Source organism: Cervus elaphus, chromosome 19 (genome assembly GCF_910594005.1).
Source record: "Cervus elaphus chromosome 19, mCerEla1.1, whole genome shotgun sequence".
Classification (NCBI taxonomy): domain Eukaryota; kingdom Metazoa; phylum Chordata; class Mammalia; order Artiodactyla; family Cervidae; genus Cervus; species Cervus elaphus.
The window spans coordinates 12594365-12614313 of record NC_057833.1 but is presented as its reverse complement, the minus strand read 5'-3'; the positions used below and the strand labels follow the sequence as shown (position 1 = coordinate 12614313).

General features: G+C 44.7%; 1 protein-coding gene across 1 annotated transcript in view; it reads left to right on the top strand.

Annotated features, from left to right (window-relative positions):
- The window catches only part of RARRES1 (retinoic acid receptor responder 1), a 42221-nt gene that overhangs the window by 18220 nt on the left and 4052 nt on the right, over positions 1–19949 (top strand). The window contains exons 2-4 of the mRNA XM_043873937.1: positions 8175–8237; positions 10586–10769; positions 13912–14048. Of these exons, the coding sequence (XP_043729872.1) occupies positions 8175–8237; positions 10586–10769; positions 13912–14048 (384 nt within the window). The remainder of the gene's footprint in view (positions 1–8174; positions 8238–10585; positions 10770–13911; positions 14049–19949) is intronic.

The window sequence follows — 19949 nt, the reverse complement described above, 5'->3', positions numbered from 1 at the left end:
CCCTGGGTCAGGAAGATCCCCTGGGGAAGGGAATGGCTATCCAGTATTCTTGCCTGGGAAATCTCATGGACAGAGGAGCCTGGTGAGCTACAACCCATGGGGTCTGAAAGAGTCAGACACGAGTGAACATGTGCACACATAGCATCATCCTGACATGCCCAGAGTTAATTCCTTCTTAACTTCAGAGGTCAGCTCAAATGTCACTTTTCTGGTCCCCAGACTAGATCACGTCTCCAGTTATCCTTTCATAGCTCCTGAGTCATCCATGATCAAACAGTCAGCTGTACCATGAACTGTTTGAAGTCCTTCTCCTGACTGCCCTGAGGGTGGCCGTGACAGTCTCTTCTCTGTCCTTCTGCTGCCAGCCCTGATTCACGTTCAGAACTCCTGGGCTGCATGTTGAACTACAGAGACCTCTTCACCACAGGATAGTTTAATTAGAGCCAAGGGAACACACAGCCCTAAAGCGGCCTGAGGAGCGTGAGACACTCATCCCAGATGGCCCTGACTGGTCTTCCAAGGCTGCCACCTTATATCTGGAGACCCAGCAACGTGGCCTCAGAGGAACTCGTGACTCAGAGGAAGGGAGCCGGGAGAGGCCTTTAGGGGAGATATAGAGACTGAGTCTTGATAATCATGATAAATTACAACCACAAATATAAAAATCCTATTTGGGACAAAATGTAGATGTTTTTAAGAGTGCCTGATTAATACAAAAGAAGCAGAGCAAATCGGGAAGGAAAATTACTCTTCATAACGACAGCTCCATCCTGACTCGGCTCACAGCCTTGGTTACTCCGGGTGTTTCGTTCCCTGCAAAGAGGAGGTACTGGTGCTGTAACCGGGAAGGGTTAATTTTGAATTTACTCTGGATCTGCTTGTGCAACTTTAACCTTTATTTTGCAGCTTTGATTGTTATAAGCTTACATGGTGGTCTGCCCCAGGGAGATAACCTGATTGAAGTGAAACAAAAACATGGCCCTGCCTGAGGCTTGCCATTCTAGGGGACATTACAAGGATTGAATAGCTTTTTACTTTGTTTCCTCACCTCCCCTCCCATCTCTGATCCATTAAAGAACCTGGCAACCAGGCCCCAACAAGATGGTTATTTTGAGATGCTAGCCTGCCATCTTCTCAGTCAGCTGGCTCTGGAATAAAGTCCCTTCCTGATCCCAACACTTCGTCTTGGATTCATTGACTCATCTTATGGCGAGCAGAGCGAGCTTGGACTTGGTAACAGCTCCTCATTTAGCCTCCATGTGTTTTCAAAAAAATACAGAGTCAAATAATATCTTAAGCACTTTATTTGAAATATGCACAATTATATCAAGATTAAAGCAAGCTTTTGTGAATTTCTGTGGATAGCAAATAAGTGTGCCCAGTTTATTAGTTATGGAAAGGTGGGTAGTCCTTAAGATTATTCTCAGTATTGCCTTCCCGGGGGCATGACAGGAAATGCCATAGCTTCAACCACCACCTCCACTGAATCTCTTTTTATGACATCCAGCTGCTTCCTGGCCTTCTCCCTTGTCCTGGAGCATGAAGGTGGTACCACCAACTCTGCTGACCTCTCCTCTTCTTAGCACCGGTGGTGCTCACCCCCAGATAGCAGCCTGAGGGGCGTCCTGACTCCTGTGAAGGAGGCTGACCCCAGGCCCCTAAGTGGAGGTGAAGGGCAGACTCCTAGGTCATGCGTGGAGCAGGTGGGAGGGCCACAGGGCTGGTGCAGCAAGCAGTTCAAGCCTTAGGCCTGCCAGCACACAGAACCAGCCTCTCTGAGTCTCAGCTGTTGGTGTCCGCGTGGCTCAGGGGAGTGTGCTGTGTGTTCTTCTAACTCGGGTGGGGTGTCGAGGAGACTTGGAGACAGATGTATGGGGCACCTTGTTCAGCTACTTTCATGCAGGTCTCACTTACACCCTTTAACGGTTCTCTGCGAGCTCCAGGCAGGAGAAAACCAAAGTAAAAATGAGCTGTGATTTTCAGTCGCTCAGTTGTGTCTGACTCTGTGACCCCGTGAACTGCAGCACTCCAGGCTTCCCTGTCCTTCACTATCTCCCAGAGTTTGCTCAAACTACTGTCCATTGAGTTGATGATGCCATCCAACCATCTCATCCTCTGTAGTCCCGTTTTCTTCCTGCCCATAATCTTTCCCGGCATCAAGATATTTTCCAGTGAGTCAGCTCTTCGCATCAGGTGGCCAAAGTATTGTAGCATCAGCTTCAGCATCAGTCCTGCCAATGAATATTCAGGACTGCTTTCCTTTAGGATGGACTGGTTGGATCTCCTTGCAGTCCAAGGGACTCTCAAGAGTCTTCTCCAACACCACAGTGCAAAAGGATCAATTCTTTACCACTCAGCCTTCTTTATGGGCCAACTTTTCCATTCATGACTTCTGGAAAAACCATAGCTTTGACTATATAGACCTTTGTCGGCAAAGTAATGTCTATGCTTTTTAATACACTGTCTAGGTTTGTCATAGCTTTTCTTCCAAGGAGCCAGTGTCTTAGTTTCATGGCTGCAGTCACTATCTGCAGTGATTTTGGAGTCCAAGAAAATAAAGTCTTGTCACTGTTTCCATTTTTTCCCCCCTATTTGTCACAAAGTGATGGGACTGGATGCTAGAATCTTAGTTTTTTGAATGTTGAGTTTTAAGCCATCTTTTTCACTCTCCTCTTTCACTTTCATCAAGAAGCTCTTTAGATCCTCTCTGCTTTCTGCCATAAGTGTGGTGTCATCTGCATATCTCAGGTTATTGATATTTCCCCTGGCAATCTTGATTCCAGCTTGTGCTTCATCCAGCCCAGCATTTCACATGATGTACTCTGCATATAAGACTTCCCTGGTGGCTCAGACGATAAAGCATCTGCCTACAATGCGGGAGACCTGGGTTCAATCCCTGGGTCAGGAAGATCTCCTGGAGAAGGAAATGGCAACCCACTCCAGTAATCTTGCCTGGAAAATCCCATGGATGGAGAAGCCTGATAGGCTACAGTCCATGGGGTCACAAAGAGTCGGACACAACTGAGCGACTTCACATTCACTTTCATTCTGCATATAAGTTAAATAAGCAGGGTGACAATATACAGCCCTGCTGGTTCTTTGCAAGCTCCAGACAGGAGAAAACCAAAGTAAAAACAAGCTGTTGTTTTTCAGTAGCTCAGTCATGTCTGACTCTTTGCGACCCCATGAACCGCAGCACGCCAGGCCTCCCTGTCCATCACCAACTCCTGGAGTTCACCCAAATGCATGTCCATTGAGTCAGTGATGCCATCTGACCACCTCATCCTCTGTCGTCCCCTTCTCCTCCTGCCCTCAATCTTTCCCAGCATCAGGGTCTTTTCAAATGAGTCAGCTCTTTGCATCAGGTGGCCAAAGTATTGGAGTTTCAGCTTCAGCATCAGTCCTTCCAATGAACACCCAGGACTGATCTTCTTTAGGATGGACTGGTTGGATCTCCTTGCAGTCCAAGGGACTCTCAAGAGCATTCTCCAACACCACAGTTCAAAGCATCAATTCTTCGGTGCTCAGCTTTTTTATAGTCCACCTCTCACATCCGTACATGACCACTGGAAAAACCATAGCCTTGGCTAGATGGACCTTTGTTGACAAAGTAATGTCTCTGCTTTTCAATATGCTGTCTAGGTTGGTCATAACTTTCCTTCCAAGGAGTAAGCGTCTTTTAATTTCATAGCTGCAGTCACCATCTGCAGTGATTTTGGAGCCCCCCAAAATAAAGTCTGACACCGTTTCCACTGTTTCCCCATCTATTTGCCATGAAGTGATGGGACTGGATGCCATGATCTTAGTTTTCTGAATGTTGAGCTTTAAGCCAACTTTTTCACTCTCCTCTTTCACTTTCATCAAGAGGCTCTTTAGTTCTTCGCTTTCTGCCATAAGGGTGATGTCATCATAGTGAATAAAGCAGAAGTAGATGTTTTTCTGGAATTCCCTTGCCTTTTCTATGATCCAGTGGATGTTGGCAATTTGATCTCTGGTTCCTCTGCCTCGTCTAAACCCAGCTTGTACATCTGGATGTTCTCGGTTCACATATTGTTGAAGACTAGCTTGAAGGATTTTCAGCATTACCTTGTGATGCTGATTACCTTCAGCATTCACATTAGCATGTGAAATGAGTGAAGCTGTGAAGTGGTTTGAACATTCTTTGGGATTGGAATGAAAACTGACCTTTCCCAGTCCTGTGGCCAATGCTGAGTTTTCCAAATTTGCTGGCATATTGAGTGCAGCAGGAGCTAGATGGAGTCTGGATCTCAGCCTTCCATAGTCTCATCTTTGGGCCAGACCCTGCTTCCCAACACAGTTCTTTCTCTCCCTGAAGTGATATTTTTCAGTTAATTTTTATTGGAGTATAGTTGATCTACAATGTTGTGTTAGCTTCTGCCATATAGCACAGTAAATCAGTTATACATATGCACATATCCACTCTTTAAAATTCCTTTCTCATGGAGGTCATTGTAGAGTTTTGAGGAAAGTTCCGTGTGCTGCATGGCAGGTTCTTATTAGTTATATATAGTAGTATGAATATGTCCATCTCAGGCTCCCAGTTTATCCCTCTCCCCTCATTTCCCCTTTGGTGACCATAAGCTTGTTTTCTACATCTGTGACTCTCTTTCTGTTTTGTAAATAGGTTCATTTTTTATCATTTTTTTAAGATTCCACATATAAGCAGTATCATATGATGTTTGTTTTTCTCTGCCTTACTTATGGCAATTTCTAGGTCCATGCATGTTGCTGTAAATGACATTCTTGCATTCTTTTTATGGCTGAGTAGTATTCTGTTGTATGTATGTACCACATCGTCTTCATTCCTCTGTTGATGGACTTCCAGGTTCCTTCCATGTCTTGGCTATTGTAAATACTGCTGCAGGGAACACTGGGATGCAGGTATCTTTTCTAATTATGGTTTCCTCTGGGTATATATGCCCAGGAGTGGGATTGCTGGGTCACATGGTAGTTCTGTTTTTGGTTTTTAAAGGAATCCCTGTACTGCTCTCCATAGTGGCTGCACCCGTTTATATTCCCACCAACATTTATAGGAGGGTTTCCTTTTCTCTGTACCCTCTCCAGCATTTATTGTTTGTAGACTTTTTGATGATGGCCATTTTGACCAGTGTGGGGTGAAAACTCACTTGCATGTCTCTACTAATGAGCAACATTGAGCATCTTTTCATGTGCTTTTTGGCCGTCTGTATGTCTTCTTTGGAGAAATGTCCATTTAGGTCTTCTGCCCAGTCTTTGATTGAGTTGTTTGTGTTTTTGATGTTGAGCTATATGAGCTGCTTGTATATTTTGAAGATTAATTCTTTGAATCCTTTGTGGGCTTTTCTAGTGGTGGCATGTGGGCTTGGTAGTTGCAGCGCGTAGGCTTAGGTGCTCCACAGCCTGTGGGATCCCAGTTGCCCGACCAGCACTGGAACCCTTGTCCCCTGCCCTGGAAGGTGGATCCCTAACCCCTGGCCCACCAGGGAAGGTACCTGTGGTGTAGTTTCAGGTCAGGGAGCCTGATTCCTCCAGCTCCACTTTTCTTCCTCAGGATTGCTTTGCTATTCAAGGTCATTTGTGTTTCCATACAAATTACAAAAAATTTTTGTTCTATGAAAAACGCCATTGGTAATTGATAGGGATTGCATTGATGCAGTGGTGAGTAGGCTAGTTTCCTTATTTGTTCTGACCTTTCATTGTGAATGTGTAGAAATGCAACAGATTTCTGTGTATTGTATGCGGCAACTTTGCGGGGAGGGGTGGTGTGCCACCGTGTGACTTGTGGGATCTTAGTTCCCCAGCCGGGGACTGAACCTGGGCCCTCTGCAGCGAAAGCACCAAGTCCTCACCCCTGGGCCGTCAGAGAATTTCCATGTATCCTGCATCTTTACCAAATTCGTTGATGAGCTCTCGTCATTTTCTGGTAGCATTTTTGGGGATTTTCTGTGTATAGTATCATGTCCTCCACAAACAGTGACAGTCTTACTTCTTTTCCAATTTGGATTCCTCTAATTTTTCTCTTCTCAGATTGCTGTGGCTAGGACTTCCAAAACTATGTTGAATAAAAGTGGCGAGAGTGGATAGCTTTGTCTTGTTCCTGATCTTAGAGGAAATGCTTTTAGCTTTTCACTATTGAGGATGATGTTAGCTGTGGGTTTGAATGGGTTTTAATAACAATGCAAAAGTGAGCACTGCACTTCTACCCCAACCAAGGCTCCATCTAAACTCTTTTTGTGCCGCGCTTTACTCTGCACAACAGCCTGAGTGCTGCAATATGTTTACTTTACTGGGGTTCCCACAGACTTTGGGATCATGTTCCAAGTCCTTGTTGCAAAAAATGCTTTCATGACCTTGCACCAGCTTCCCCAGACAGCCTTTTCCCTCACTTCACAGCCTTCCCTGAAATGCCAGCCCCTGCCTCCATTCCCATGTCTCTGCCTGGCTCCCCTTTGCTCTATAAAGCCTCCCTGGAGTAGGTGCCCAGCACACCTGCCGCTCTGGCCGCGCAGGAGAGCCGTGATTCACCCTTTCCACGCAGGGTGCGGGTCTGCGGTCAGGCTGGACAGGGTGTTTCATTTCCGTGTATCTCCCTGGTGCCGGGTATACTAGGTGGCAAACAGTGAATGGCTGAGAAGACAGACACGTGTGTCTGAATTGTGTAATTCGTATGAATATGTAATTGAAATCAGTGTTTCAGCGTACACCAGCACTTGTTTCGAGATTGAAAATGAGCCCTAAGCAAACAGTTCTCACTCATGGGCTCTGGGTGCCCCTTGACCCCCAGCAATATCTGTACATCTACACATTTAAATATTCCTTATATAAGCAATCGCCATAGAATCCTCACTCGCCGTTCTCCAGTTTCCCAGCATTTATTTTTTTAAAGTCTGTGATAGGAATGGATGATATCTGGTCTACTTAAAATAACCATGCTTGGCTGTGTTCCTGGGCTAAACTTCAGGGGAAACGGAGGGAATTCCCTGGTGGTCTGTGTTTCCACTGCAGGGGGACGTGAGTTCGATCCCTGGTTGAGGAACTAAGATCCCGTGCGGCTGTGTTTCCACCTCACCCCTGCCTCCCACAAAAGGGAAATGGCTCTTTCCAGAATAATTTAACACTGTGTGGAATAACTTCAGCTCCGGGTGGCAGAAGCTCCCTTTCTTCTCTAGAAAACATTCCTTTTACTGAATGATCATTGTGCTCTTTAAAAAAAAATGATGGCCAGTAACAAAGTTCTTCTGAACAGTCTAATGGGCTTCAGTGATATGGATGTGTATTCCCTAAAGCTCTGCATTGGAATCAGTTCAAAGGTTTAAAAAGGCTAAGCATGCATTTGCAAAGTTTAGAAGCATGCCTACTGGTCTCTGTGGTAACTCACCCTGCCCCCGGCTCGGCCCCTCACAGAGCGGCCCCCGCCTCAGGCCTCCCTTCTGCCCACCTTGCACCTTGGTGCGCTGCTTCCGCACCTCCCTCTGACCTCAGCCGAGGGCTCCTCCCCCAGACGCCTTCCTTGACCACTGTAGCGTACGTAGCCGTGTTGTCCCACCACTCTTTCTTCACGTCCCACCATCTGAAAACCCATCATTTGTGACGGGGTGCATCTTCGTGGCCGGATCCTGTTTTCAGCTGTGAGCGGCAGTGGGGGCAGCTGCTGAGGCCCGGTGCCCAGCACAGGGCATGGAGGGGCACCGCCTCCCCCTTTGTGAGCAGAGTGGCCTGATCTGACCACAGTTTGAGATCTTTTCTCCTGCTTATAAAAAAAAAAATCGATTTTATTCAGGTATAAGTGTTAGAGCTGCCATTTGCATGTCATGTCATCCCAGGAGAGTAAGCGGTTGCTGTGGTTCAGTTGCTAAGTCTTGTCTGACCCTTGGTGATCCCAGGGACTGCAGCACGCCAGGCCTCCCTGTCCTTCACCATCTCCCGGAGCTTGCTCAAACTCATGTCCATTGCGTTGGTGATGCTATCCAACCATCTCATCCTCTGTCGTCCCCTTCTCCTCCTGCCTTCAGTCTTTCCCAGCCTCAGGGGCTTTTTCGATGAGTTGACTCTTTGCATCATGTGACCAAAGTATTGGAGCTTCAACTTCAAAATCAGTCCTTCCAATGAATATTCAGGTTTGATTTCCGTTAACAGAACTTCCACTTGGCTAAAGTTCCATTTCTGTGTTTCAGGTTAATCAGAAGAAGGAATATAAATTTGACCTGGTGTTTACCACAGAATTCTACAGCACAGAGGTAAGCTGCCATGGTTCGGGAAGTGTCCCATTAACAATTTTCATGGATTTTTTTTTTTTTTAAGTGAGAATCTCAGTATTGGGTTGGCCAAGAAGTTCATCTGGAGTTTCCCATAATATAATACAGGAAAACCCGAACAAACTTCTTGATCAAACCTGTACATTGTGACCTGTAGGTTTACTTTTGTGTGTGTGTGTTTTCCCCTCCTGCTTTGCTTTCTATTCGCTCTCAAGAATCGAAGACTAGAGCTTGACAGGACAACTTCATGACCTTAAACAGGCTTGCTTTTAAAAACAGTCCACACGGCCATCTTTGTCGCTAGGAGGGTGTTTCACACTCTAGCAGCTGCTGCCCCTCCCTCCCGTCTCAGAATCCCTGGAGTGACTCACTTCTAAATGCCAGCCTGCTCTTTCCTGTCCGCTGGTGACATTTCTCGTTAGTGGGCTGGCGTAGCAGGAGACCACCTCCAGGAGCTTCCTTGAACAGAGGGATTCTGTAACCCAGAGCAGCCTGTCACGCCGCAGGCACCTTCAGCCTCTCCAGTTGTGACCCAGCAGGCCGTGATTCTCCAAATGTCCTTTCCCCTGCTCTCAAGAAGAGAGTAAAAAGGAGATTCAGACAGAAATCAGAGCCGGGTGAACTTTGCAGTGCTGGGCCGGGCTGGAGGCATCAGTAGAACCTGGGTGGAGGGACCAGCCCAAACCCCGCTATGAGGCCCTGGGTCAGGGCCGCAGGGGTGGACAGGCAGCATCAAGGTGTCTCAGGGAGGCAGAGCTTCAGAGAAGGCAGGACCCCTCCAGTGGATGCTTCTGGAGGAAAGTTGACCGGACAAGCCAACGTGGCTTATTAACCTAAGAAATAACGTTTTCTTAGAGCATAGGAAGGTGCTTTTGGTTTCTGCGTTGCCAGTGGAGGTGTTCTTTAAAGCAAAAGGGAAAGTGACCACTAGATTATTTTGACCTACTGTGCTTCTCTGAAGGGCATGGTGAGCTAATTGACAGGGTAAGGAGAGTTCTTTCATCTTCAGGCAACTGCTTTGATTCTGTGGGGCCAACTGGGTTGGCGGGGGGTGGGGGGAGGAAAAAACAAAAGGGGACAACACCCATTTCCTTTCCTCTGCCTTGGAAATAGCTTTGACATCAAAAGAGCCACGTGCCAGCCCTGTCTTTTGCCCTTGATAAGCCTCTTCCAGAATGCTGCCTTCACCGTTTCCCTGTGTGGCCCTGATGATTAGGAAAGCCTATTGCAGTTTTTGTGGGGTTTTTGGCTTTAGTTCCAGGAGGAGGCTTCTTAGGTAGATCCAGTCTTGATTACAGTTTGTTTGTGGGCTTTTATTTATTTATTTATTTTTGGTTGTTTTAACTGGGACTCCACACAGTTCAAATGACTGTAAAAGGGAAAAGAATTTAGTTGGTCAAGCGACCAAGTTGTTACAGGAGTTAATTCGGGCCATGAACTTCCTCAAATCATAGGCCCAGTGGATGGTTTGAGCGAACATGCATTTTTCTGGGAAGTGGTTCCTTGGCTTTTATTGTTAGATTAAGGAATCAGTGACCTAAAAGGGTAAAGAACTGTCCCAGAAATGAGTCGTGCACTTGATGTCTACTTAAAGCATCCAGCCACCCAGCTCCATGTGTCTCTGGGTTGGAAAGTAAGTGAGGGAGATCCCAGAACACTCAGCGTGTCTCGGTTTCCATGTGAGTATAAGCCGACAGCCCTCGGTCACGTGGATACTTGGAGCAGCCCCACTGGGGTGGTTTGTGCCTCTGCTTCTTGCAGATTAGATCTCGGGGCTCTCACAGAGCTAGGGCCCCGGCATCACAGACACAGCTCAGGTCCTGGCTGACCACTTATTAGCTGTGACACATGGAGGAGGTTCCTCTTTAAACGTCACTCTTAATCTGTAAAATTGGAGTAGGAGGACCAAATTCATCAGGCAGCATGATGGTATTGTCACTTGTGTCATGGAGATCGGCTTCCTCTTGGTCAGAGTTTGCAAGCGTGAGTTCCAGTTGGGCATTACATTGGTCCCAGAGAGGAGAGTACCCGTCCTAGAGTTTTGAGGTGAGCAGCACTCACAGTTGTCAGTGAGTATTTCTTTGGGAAAAGGCCCAGCCTGCTTTCCTAAGGGCACCATCAGAAAGCAGGAATTTAAAAGACAGCAAAGGCTGAAGATTGCTGTGTTCAGTGTGAGCCCCAAAACCACACTCTACAAAGCAGACCACTGCATGTGCATGCCAGGGCGTGCCTGCCGGGTACGGGACGCTCCCCAGTCTTGTGTTTGTATGTTGGGTTGGGTGGGAAGTGATGAGGAACCATCTCTTGTAATTTCAAAATTTTTATTTCAGGAAGATGAGAAACGTCTGGGAAAATGTTCTGCTCAAGTATTTTTCAGGAATGAGAAGCCCAGACCGGCCGTTAATGTGACGTGTACTCAGCTCATTAAGAAGGAGAGGAGACAGGAAGAGGATTACCATCTCTACAAGCTCATGAAGCAACTTAAAAGCCCCTTGAACACAGTCAGCATTCCTGGTATGTACCCGTCTCTGGAATTTCTATATTCAGGAGTGTGTGTCATTACTAAGTCTCAAGAAGAATGCTCATGTAAAAATTTATTTCCCAAATGGCACTTGAATGACAGAAGGTGGTTTGCCTCATTATTTAAACAAAATTCAGAAGTATCCTTTTCCGGTTCTCCTCCTCCAGTACGAGATAGTGACTCCATCCCAGACGCGGGCAGGGCAAGAGCTCGACTCCAAAAGAGGTGGAGGTCTTTGTAACAGGACCCACACACAGAGGTGCAGTTTTCAGGGTTGAGTCCAGGAGCCGAGGAGATATTCCTAGAGGTTTCTGGTGGTGGCTTTGGGAACTTAAAGTGATGAGACCCCATCCAGGGCCTTGGCTGTGCCCAGCATCGTGTTCTGCACCAGGGCTGGGCGAGCCGACTGTCTTGGGGCCTTGCTGGGAGGCTGTAGTGGAGTCGAGCTGATCTCATTTTAGGTCCAGAGCTAATGGGCAGTGGTGCCGTCTCTTCTAAGAAATGAACCTTGCTTCTCAAGTGACTCAGCTGAAGTGAAGCAGAGCCCATTTGCTCTGGCACTAAGAGACCCAGCACTTACCGGCAAATCCAATTTCCAAAACCACAAAGTCATCCCTGCACCTGCACTTAGGCATTAGACTTGACATCTGACCACGGTGCTCCCTGTCTCTCTCTCAGCTTGCTCACTTGCCGGGAGGCTGTGAGAGGCCCCGTTTCAGCATGGAGGCCCTGCGGTCTCCATTCATTACTGCATCTGTGTCCCTCCATTACGGGGTCGAGTGTTCTGACAGACCTGGAGGTCAGATCCTGCTCTTTGCGCTTCTCAAATGCAGAGTTTGGATCGGTCTCATTATAGGTCTCTGACAACTTGGATTAAATCCTGTTCCAAAGAATCAGAATCTCATACTGTAGTAGAATTTGCTTATATTTAACTGCCTGAAATAAGGGGGCCACTGACCAATACTTACAATCTAGTTACTTAGGGATTGATCCTCTCCTTAGCTAAATGCAAGTGGGAAGAAAGGGGGGCTTCCCAAGTGGCGCTAGTGGTAAAGAACCCACCTGCCAGTGCAGGAGACATAAGAGACGCAGGTTCGACCCCTGGGTCAGGAAGATCCCCTGGAGAAGGAAATGGCAACCCACTCCAGTCTTCTTGCCTGGAGAATCCCATGGACAGAGGAGCCTGGTGGGCTGCAGTCCCTAGGGTCGTAGAGAGTCGTACACGGCTTAGTGACTTAGCACACACCCCTCCTTAGCATTAGCTGGGGAAATGTGGTTTTATATATTCCTCTTAAAACACAAATTTTTAGAAATCATTTTGGACCTTCTCTTTTAAATATTTATTTACCACAGGATTTCTAGATTTTGGACACTTTTTAATAGTACAGATTAAAAGTCCTATATGCCCATAAGGATCATTCTATAATAATACAACAACATGTTGCTATGAAGATTCAAATAATTTAATGGAGTGTATGTTTTTATCAATGAAACCTACACGTTCTCTTGTCACTTTAAATTCAGCAGAGACATTTAATGGTGTATTTATAGCCTGTATATATAAAATTATCTACTTACAACTGAAAAGGTTTGGTTTTGGATAAAGTGAATTAAAATCCATTTTGGAAGCGCCTTCTTAGCGCAGTGGGCAGCGCATCAGTCTCATAATCTGAAAATCCATTTTGGAGTAGGCAATGCAACTCTCAGCCGATCCCATTATTTAATCAACCCAGGGTTTTTGACTGTTGAGCAGTTTTCTCTACAATTGGTGAGTGAGAAGAGCTAATCCATTTTATGATATCTTTGCTCTGCACTGTTTTTCCCCTAAAAAGTAACTGTCTAGTTTTCATTATGAGTAAAAAATTTCACCTTTTCTAATAAGTTCATAAACTTCCTATAGATGAGCCCAATATGTTACATATAAAAGACTGGGGAATAACCAGCCAAAGTCCAGAGTGACTGCGTCAGTGCTACTGAATGCATGATGGACACAAATTCAGCTGTCCTCACTATTCGCAGTATTTTGTGTAACTGATTTTTCTTCTGTGGTTAATTTGTTTTGATCTCAAGATGTAAACTCAGAGTGGCACTGTAAGATGAAGGAAGTCTGTCACTCTTTCTCACATGCGTGTGCGCACACACACACATGACAGGAATTCAAGGCTCAGCTCAAGTCTCATCTCTGTGACATTTCCCCCAACTTCTTCAGCCCAGAGAAACCTCCCCGTTCCCTGTGCCCTCCTCTCCTCTCTAATCTTCCCTCTCCTAAGAAAGGTATGTCAGCTGCCTTTCTACACTGTAAAGAAGAGGAGGGTAGGGCCTCTCTTTGTGTTGCCCACAGCACCCAAGCAATCAATGAATGCCTTCTGAACTGATACCGTTATAAATCAACCCAGTCAAGTTCTACCAACACAGAGCAGAATTTATGCGAAAGGATTATTTTACCAAGAAGGGTTCATTTCCTAAGTAAGCTGTTAGTATTCCTCACATATTAAACTATTATTGGGCTGCAATACAGACCAGGAATATCTCTTTCAAACTACATAAATGATGGTTCATGGACAGCTCATAAATAACTTGCTAAAATTAGAGTTCCAAAAAGTCACAAAAGATAATTAGTCATTGTTTCCCTACCCATCCCAGTATCTGACATTAAGTAATTTTTTTTAAATAAATGCTGAATTAAAAAGATTACAGTTCCAAAGACAAAACCCACTTGATTTTTTTCATTTGGTCAAAAAAAAAAAAAAAAAAAAGGTGACAGATGCTGCCACTGATTGGCTTTAACGCCTAGGATCAGAGAAGGACAAAGACATTTGCTAGATTGGTGAAGACCAGCACGTTCACTGTAGAACGAAAGTAGAAAGGGATGTGGAGAATATAACTGATAGATATTTCCATCTAATTAAAAGATGGAAGATTTTTAGGTTAATCATTACCACTCTTAGTTTGCATTTATGTAATACAGCAAATAGCCCTTAAACGGTTTTATAGTAGCTTTTTACCTACCAGGCAAGTTGAAGCATGTAAACCTCTAGACAATGAAGACACAGATGAGTCCTGTTTGACTACTGAAAATTCTAACATTTTGTCCTATAAATGTCTTGACATGCATGTGCTTTCTTGCCCCTTCAGACAGTCATGGATACATTGCTCCGTCTCTGAGGCCCATCTGGGACCTAGCTTTTCTGGGCAGCTCCTATGTGATGTGGCAAAAGACAACACCGTTTCTCCACTACTACATGTCCCAGATTAGCGGTGTCAAGCAGTGGGTAAGAAAGACAAAAACTAACTGGCTACCCGAGGGATGCAACCAGTGCAATGTTCTTAGACAGAATTAATATGAGTTTCTAGATTTGTGGCAAGAGTTTTAACTGCATTTCATTCACTCGATAAATATGTCAATGTCAGATACTCTCTTGGGGACTGAGGATAATAGCAGTGAACAAAAGACTCACATGTAGCTGTCTGTATTGGGACTCATTCTAGTGAGAGAGGACGGTGAACCGATAAACAAGAAAATGTGCCTCAGATGGTGATAAGGGCTCTGGAGAAAAATAAAGTAGGGAGAAGGGAATGTGGGGTGTTGGGAGAATTATACTTTAGTCTAAAGTCAGGCCCCTCTAATTTGAGCAGAGGTCCAGGAGAAGTGAGAGCCAGCCATGCCTCCAGAAGAGAAGGGGTTTCAGGCAGAGGGACCCGAGGCCGCAGTGTGGCTGACGGGCTGGATGAGTCCACACGAGGCCTGGGAGGCCACCAGAAGGACCTTGTCATTTACTTAGCACAGGATTTTTTTTAGCAGAAGAGTGACAATCTGACTTCCAGATTGGATCGTTTTGGCTGCTGTGTTGAGAACAGGCTAGACAGACAAGGGTGGAAGCAGGCAGAACAAGAGAGTATTGCAGTGACCTCGGCAAAGTCTGCTGGTGACTTGGACCAGGGTGTCAGCTGTGGAGGTGGTGAGAAGCATTTGGATTCTGAAGACAGACTAACAGTATTTGTTGATGGGCTGAATGTGGAATGTCCGACAATGAGAAAACTTGAGGATGAGTCTTAGGATTTGGCATGAATAACCAGAAAGCTACTTTTCATTTACAGAAGAACAGATTTAGGTAGAAATTAGCTTGATTTGGGGCATTCTAAATTCCAAGTAGAGCATTTGGATAGTCCTCTGAACGTAAGAGTCTGAAGTTCAGGGGCGAGGTCTGGGTTGGTGTCAACAATACGTTGCTGCTTAGTCGCTCAGTTGTGTCTGATTCTGCAACCCCACGGACTGCAGCACACCAGGTTTCCCTGTCTTTCATCGTCTCCTGGAGCTTGCTCAAACTCAAGTCCATTGAGTCAGTGATGCCATCCTACTATCTTGTCCTCTGTCGTCCCCTTCTCCTCCTGCCTTCAGTCTTTTGCAGCATCAGGGTCTTTTCTACTGAGTCATCTCTTTGCATCAGTCCTTCCAATGAATATTCAGGACTGATCTCCTTTAGGACTGACTGGTTTGATCTCCCTGCAGTCCAAAGGATTCTCAAGACTCTTCTACAACACCACAGTTCAAAAGCATCAATTCTTTGGTGCTCAGCTCTCTTTATAGTCCAACTCTCACATCCATACATGGCTCCTGGAAAAACCATAGCTTTGACTAGATGGAACAATGTTGGCAAAGTAATGTCTCCGCCTTTTAATATGCTGTCTAGGTTGGTCATAGCTTTTCTTCCAAGGAGCCAGTGTCTTTTAGTTTCGTGGCCGCAGTCACCATCTGCAGTGATTTTCGAGCCCTAGAAAATAAAAGTCTGTCATTGGTTCCATTGTTTCTCCATCTATTTGCCAATAAGTGATGGGACCAAACGCCATGATTTTCGTTTTTTGAATGTTGAGTTTTAAGTCAATTTTTCCACTCTCCTCTTTCACCTTCATCAAGAGGCTCTTTAGTTCCTCTTCACTTTCTGCCGTAAGAGTGGTGTCATTTGTGTATCTGAGGTTGTTGATATTTCTCCTGGCAATCTTGATTCCAGTTTGTGCTTCCTCCAGCCCAGCACTTCTCATGATGTACTCTGCGTATAAGTTACATAAGCAGGGTGACAAGATACAGCCTTGACGTACTCCTTTCCCAATTTGGAACCAGTCCATTGTTCCATGTCTGGTTCTAACTGTTGCTTCTTGGCCTGCATACAGATTTCTGAGGAGGCAGGTGAGGTGGCCTGGTATTTCCATCTTGTTAAGAATTTTCCAGTTTGTTGTTGTGATCCACATAAAGGCTTCAGTGTAGTCATTGAAGCAGTAGTAGATGTTTTTTTGAAATCCTCTTGCTTTTTCTATGATGCAATGAATGTTGGCGATTTGATTTTTTGTTCTTCTGCCTTTTCTAAATCCAGCTTGAACATCTGGAAGTTCTCAGTTCATGTACTATTGAAGCCTGGCTTGGAGAATTTTGAGCATTACTTTGCTAGCCTGTGAAGTGAGTGCAATTGTGTGGTAGTCTGAACATTCTTTTGCATTGTCCTTCTTTGGGATTGGAATGAAAACTGACCTTTTCCAGTCCTGTGGCCACTGCCGAGTTTTCCAAATTTGCTGGCACATTGAGTGCAGCACTTTCATAGCATCATCTTTCAGGATATGAAGTAGCTCAACTGGAATTCCATCACCTCCGCTAGCTTTGTTCGTAGTGATACTTCCTAAGGCCCACTTGACTTCACATCCCAGGATGTCTGGCTCTAGGTGAGTGATAACACCATCGTTATTATCTGGGTCATGAAGATCTTTTTTTGGTATACTTGTGTATTCTTGCCACCTCTTCTTAATATCTGTTTCTGTTAGGACCATACCATTTCATTCCTTTATTGTGCCCATCTTTGCATGAAATGTTCCCTTGGTATCTCTTGTTTTCTTAAAGAGATCTCTAGTTTCCTATTCGATTGTTTTCCTCTATTTCTTTGCATTGATCACTTAAGAAGCCTTTCTTATCTCTCCTTGCTATTATTTGGAACTCTGCATTCAGATGGATGTATCTTCCCTTTTCTTCTTTGTCTTTTGCTTCTCTTCTTTTCTCAGCTATTTGTAAGGCTTCCTCAGACAACCCTTTTGCCGTTTTGCATTTCTTTTTTTGGGGATGGTATTGATCACTGCCTCCTGTAGTGTTATGAACCTCTGTCCATAGTTCATCAGGCACTCTGTCTAGCAGATCTAATCCCTTTAATCTGTTTGTCACTTGCACTGTGTAATCATAAGGATTTGATGTAGGTCATATCTGAATGGCCTAGTAGTTTTCCCTACTTTGTTCAATTGAAGTCTGAATTTTGCAATAAGAAGTTCATGATCTGAGCCACAGTCAGCTCCCGGTCTTGTTTCTGCTGACTGTATAGAGCTTCTTCATCTTTGGCTGCAAAGAATATAATCAGTCTGATTTCGGTGTTGACCATCTGGTGATGTCCATGTGTAGAGTTCTCTCGTGTTGTTGGAAGAGGGTGTTTGCTATGACCGGTGCATTCTCTTGGCAATACTGTTAACTTTTGCCCTGCTTCATTTTATACTCCAAGGCCAAACACAAAATAGATGGCTTTTAAAGCCACAAGAGTGGATGAGATCAGAAAATGAATGTAGACAGAGAAAGGTCATGAAAGGATTGAGTCCTGGAACACTTCTAAGTTTAAAAGTTGGAGATAGTAGAAAAGAAAGCCTTTCAAGGATGAGGGCTGATTGTTTCAAATGTTCCTGGGAAGTCAAGGAAGATGAGGACCAAGAATTGGCCATTTGATATAGTCAGTTGGCAAGCTTATCAAGAGTTGTCTCACTGGCACAGGGTGGGTGAAATGCTGACTGGAGCAGGGTAAGGAAAGAATGGGAATGGAATGGATACTCCCTGTCTCAAGGGATTTAGCTGTAAAGGGGAATTTTAAAAAAAGAGAGAGTAGCACTGTAGGGCAGGTCACGGGGGTTTTCTGTTGTATTTTCAGGCCGGGAGATTTAGCAACATATCTGTATGTTGATGAGAAAAATCCAGTAGAGAGGGGTGAAGTAGGACTTGTAGGGAAGAGAAGGAAGACTTGATGGAGTTAGTGTCTTTGCAGAGATACAGATCACTGTGGACTGCTGTTAGTGAGTATCTTCTGAGGACAAGGATTTGCCCAGCATCCAGTCAGCATTATTGCCAGTAAGAGCTTGGTGTGCCTATCAAAGGTCACTTGTAAAGCGGACAACTGTTTGAAATGTATTTTACTTATTGAAATGAACACATTTCTTTCCCCTATAGAGCACTTTTAATAGAGATGACCGTTTAATTGAGAGTTGTTACATTAGGGGTCTGTATACAGCACTAAATCTTTTGTCAGGTCACTTTCTCTCATCTACCAAGTCAGTCATATCCTCAACACAAGACTTTAACTGAGAGACATCAGGGGAAATTTTTTGTTTAGTGTAGAAAATGGTGTCAAAGTAATAGAAATAATTTTAATGAGTGTCAGCGGAAAACACAACAGGAATAGAATAACAGAGACAAAATAGAAAAAAACAGTATCTTTTAATGGCAGTGTTTTCCATTTTTTGCATTTGTACATCTCACATCACCGAAGTCATCACCAGTTTTTGCTGTGGTTCAAAAACAGCAGCTCCATTTCTGGCTCATTCTAGCCAGTCTTGATGTCTATCATCTGTCCATCAGTATCCCTCAACTAGCCTGCAAAGTGGGAAAGTGGGGACAAATGTAACTGTAGGGTTAGGAAAATCAAATGCAGGGGGAGAATGGTCACTGAGTAGTTTTAGATTTTTACTCTGTGGTATTTGGGTTTTAGATAATAATAATTGAATGTGCAACTGCTTGCTGGGTCACCTAAGGCAAATCACTTCCCTTAGGAGTATGAAATGAAGATCAGTAATCTTACTGAAGCTAACATAAATCTAAATGCTGAAGCAACTGGGAAATTTGGTTTAAGGTTGATAGCATTTCAGATTGTTGTTGCTTCGCTGAGTTATATCTGACTCTTTTGTGCCTCTGTCCATGGAATTCTCCAGGGAAGAATACTGGAGTGGGTTGCCATTAATTTCTCTAGGGGAATCTTCCTAACCCAGGGGTCGAACCCTTGTCTCTTGCATTGGCAGGTGGATTGTTTACCACTGAGCCCCCCGGGAAGCCCACATTTCAGATCAGAGTTATCTTATTTCTACAGGCATCTCCCATCCAAGCACTAACTGGGCCTGACCCTCGTTAGCTTGCCTTCCAAGATTAGAGTTCTCTTAAAAGAAGTATGCACAAACCCTCATAGATTTTCAAATTCTGCTATTTGGTAGCCAGTAAAGATTTTTTTGATCTTTCAGAAAAAGAAAAAAACAAAAACAAAAACCCAGCAAGAAGCAAAACAAGCAACAATTTTTTTAAAAAGGTCACCAAGATCAGAAAGTCTCGGGACTGTCCCTAGGAGACTAGAGCCAGGAAGGCAGGGCTGACAAAGCCAAGACAGAGAAGCAAGGAGTGACGGAGGGGCTCCGTGGCCCAAGGTAGCTCAGGAAACGATAAGGGTTATAGTTTTTCTGAAAGCTCTCTGGGTGGGAACTACTATCTGTACACGCAGGGATAAGCTCACCTTTTAATCCAGTTGTGTAAGGAAGTGCAGCTTTAGAAACTCACAGCCTCAAACAAACACAGCCTGAGAGAAGAGTGGGCTAAGAAAGCTGAACTACAAATCTAAGACCCATCTTACTGGCAGCTGCTACCTTACAATTGGAGAATAGACGTCATTCTCAGACCGTGAGGGCTAAACCAAGGGCATGGGAAATACCTGTTGACTAGGGAGAAAAAAAGATACAGACCTTACTGACATCCTTAGCCTTTGATGTGAACTGAGAAAAGGAAAGCTGTTACTTTTCTAGCATTGTTCCAAATGCTATTAATACTAGCTGCCGTCAGCACCTCAAACTACCTAACCAGTAGCCGTCAGTCTGTCAGTCCAGGTCTTCACCCTAACCAGAGGCCCCCGTTGGCCAACAACAGTATATTACAGAAACCATCTTACCTGCCTTATTTATTCCGCTAAGAAAACCACCATTGACTTAAAGACACCATAAAACTCCTTGAAAAGAAAGCAGGCAAAACATCCTCTGATAAAAGTTGTAGCAGAAATTTCTTCGGTCAGTCTCCCAAGGCAACAGAAATAAAAGCAAAAGTAAATAACTGGGACCTAATCAAC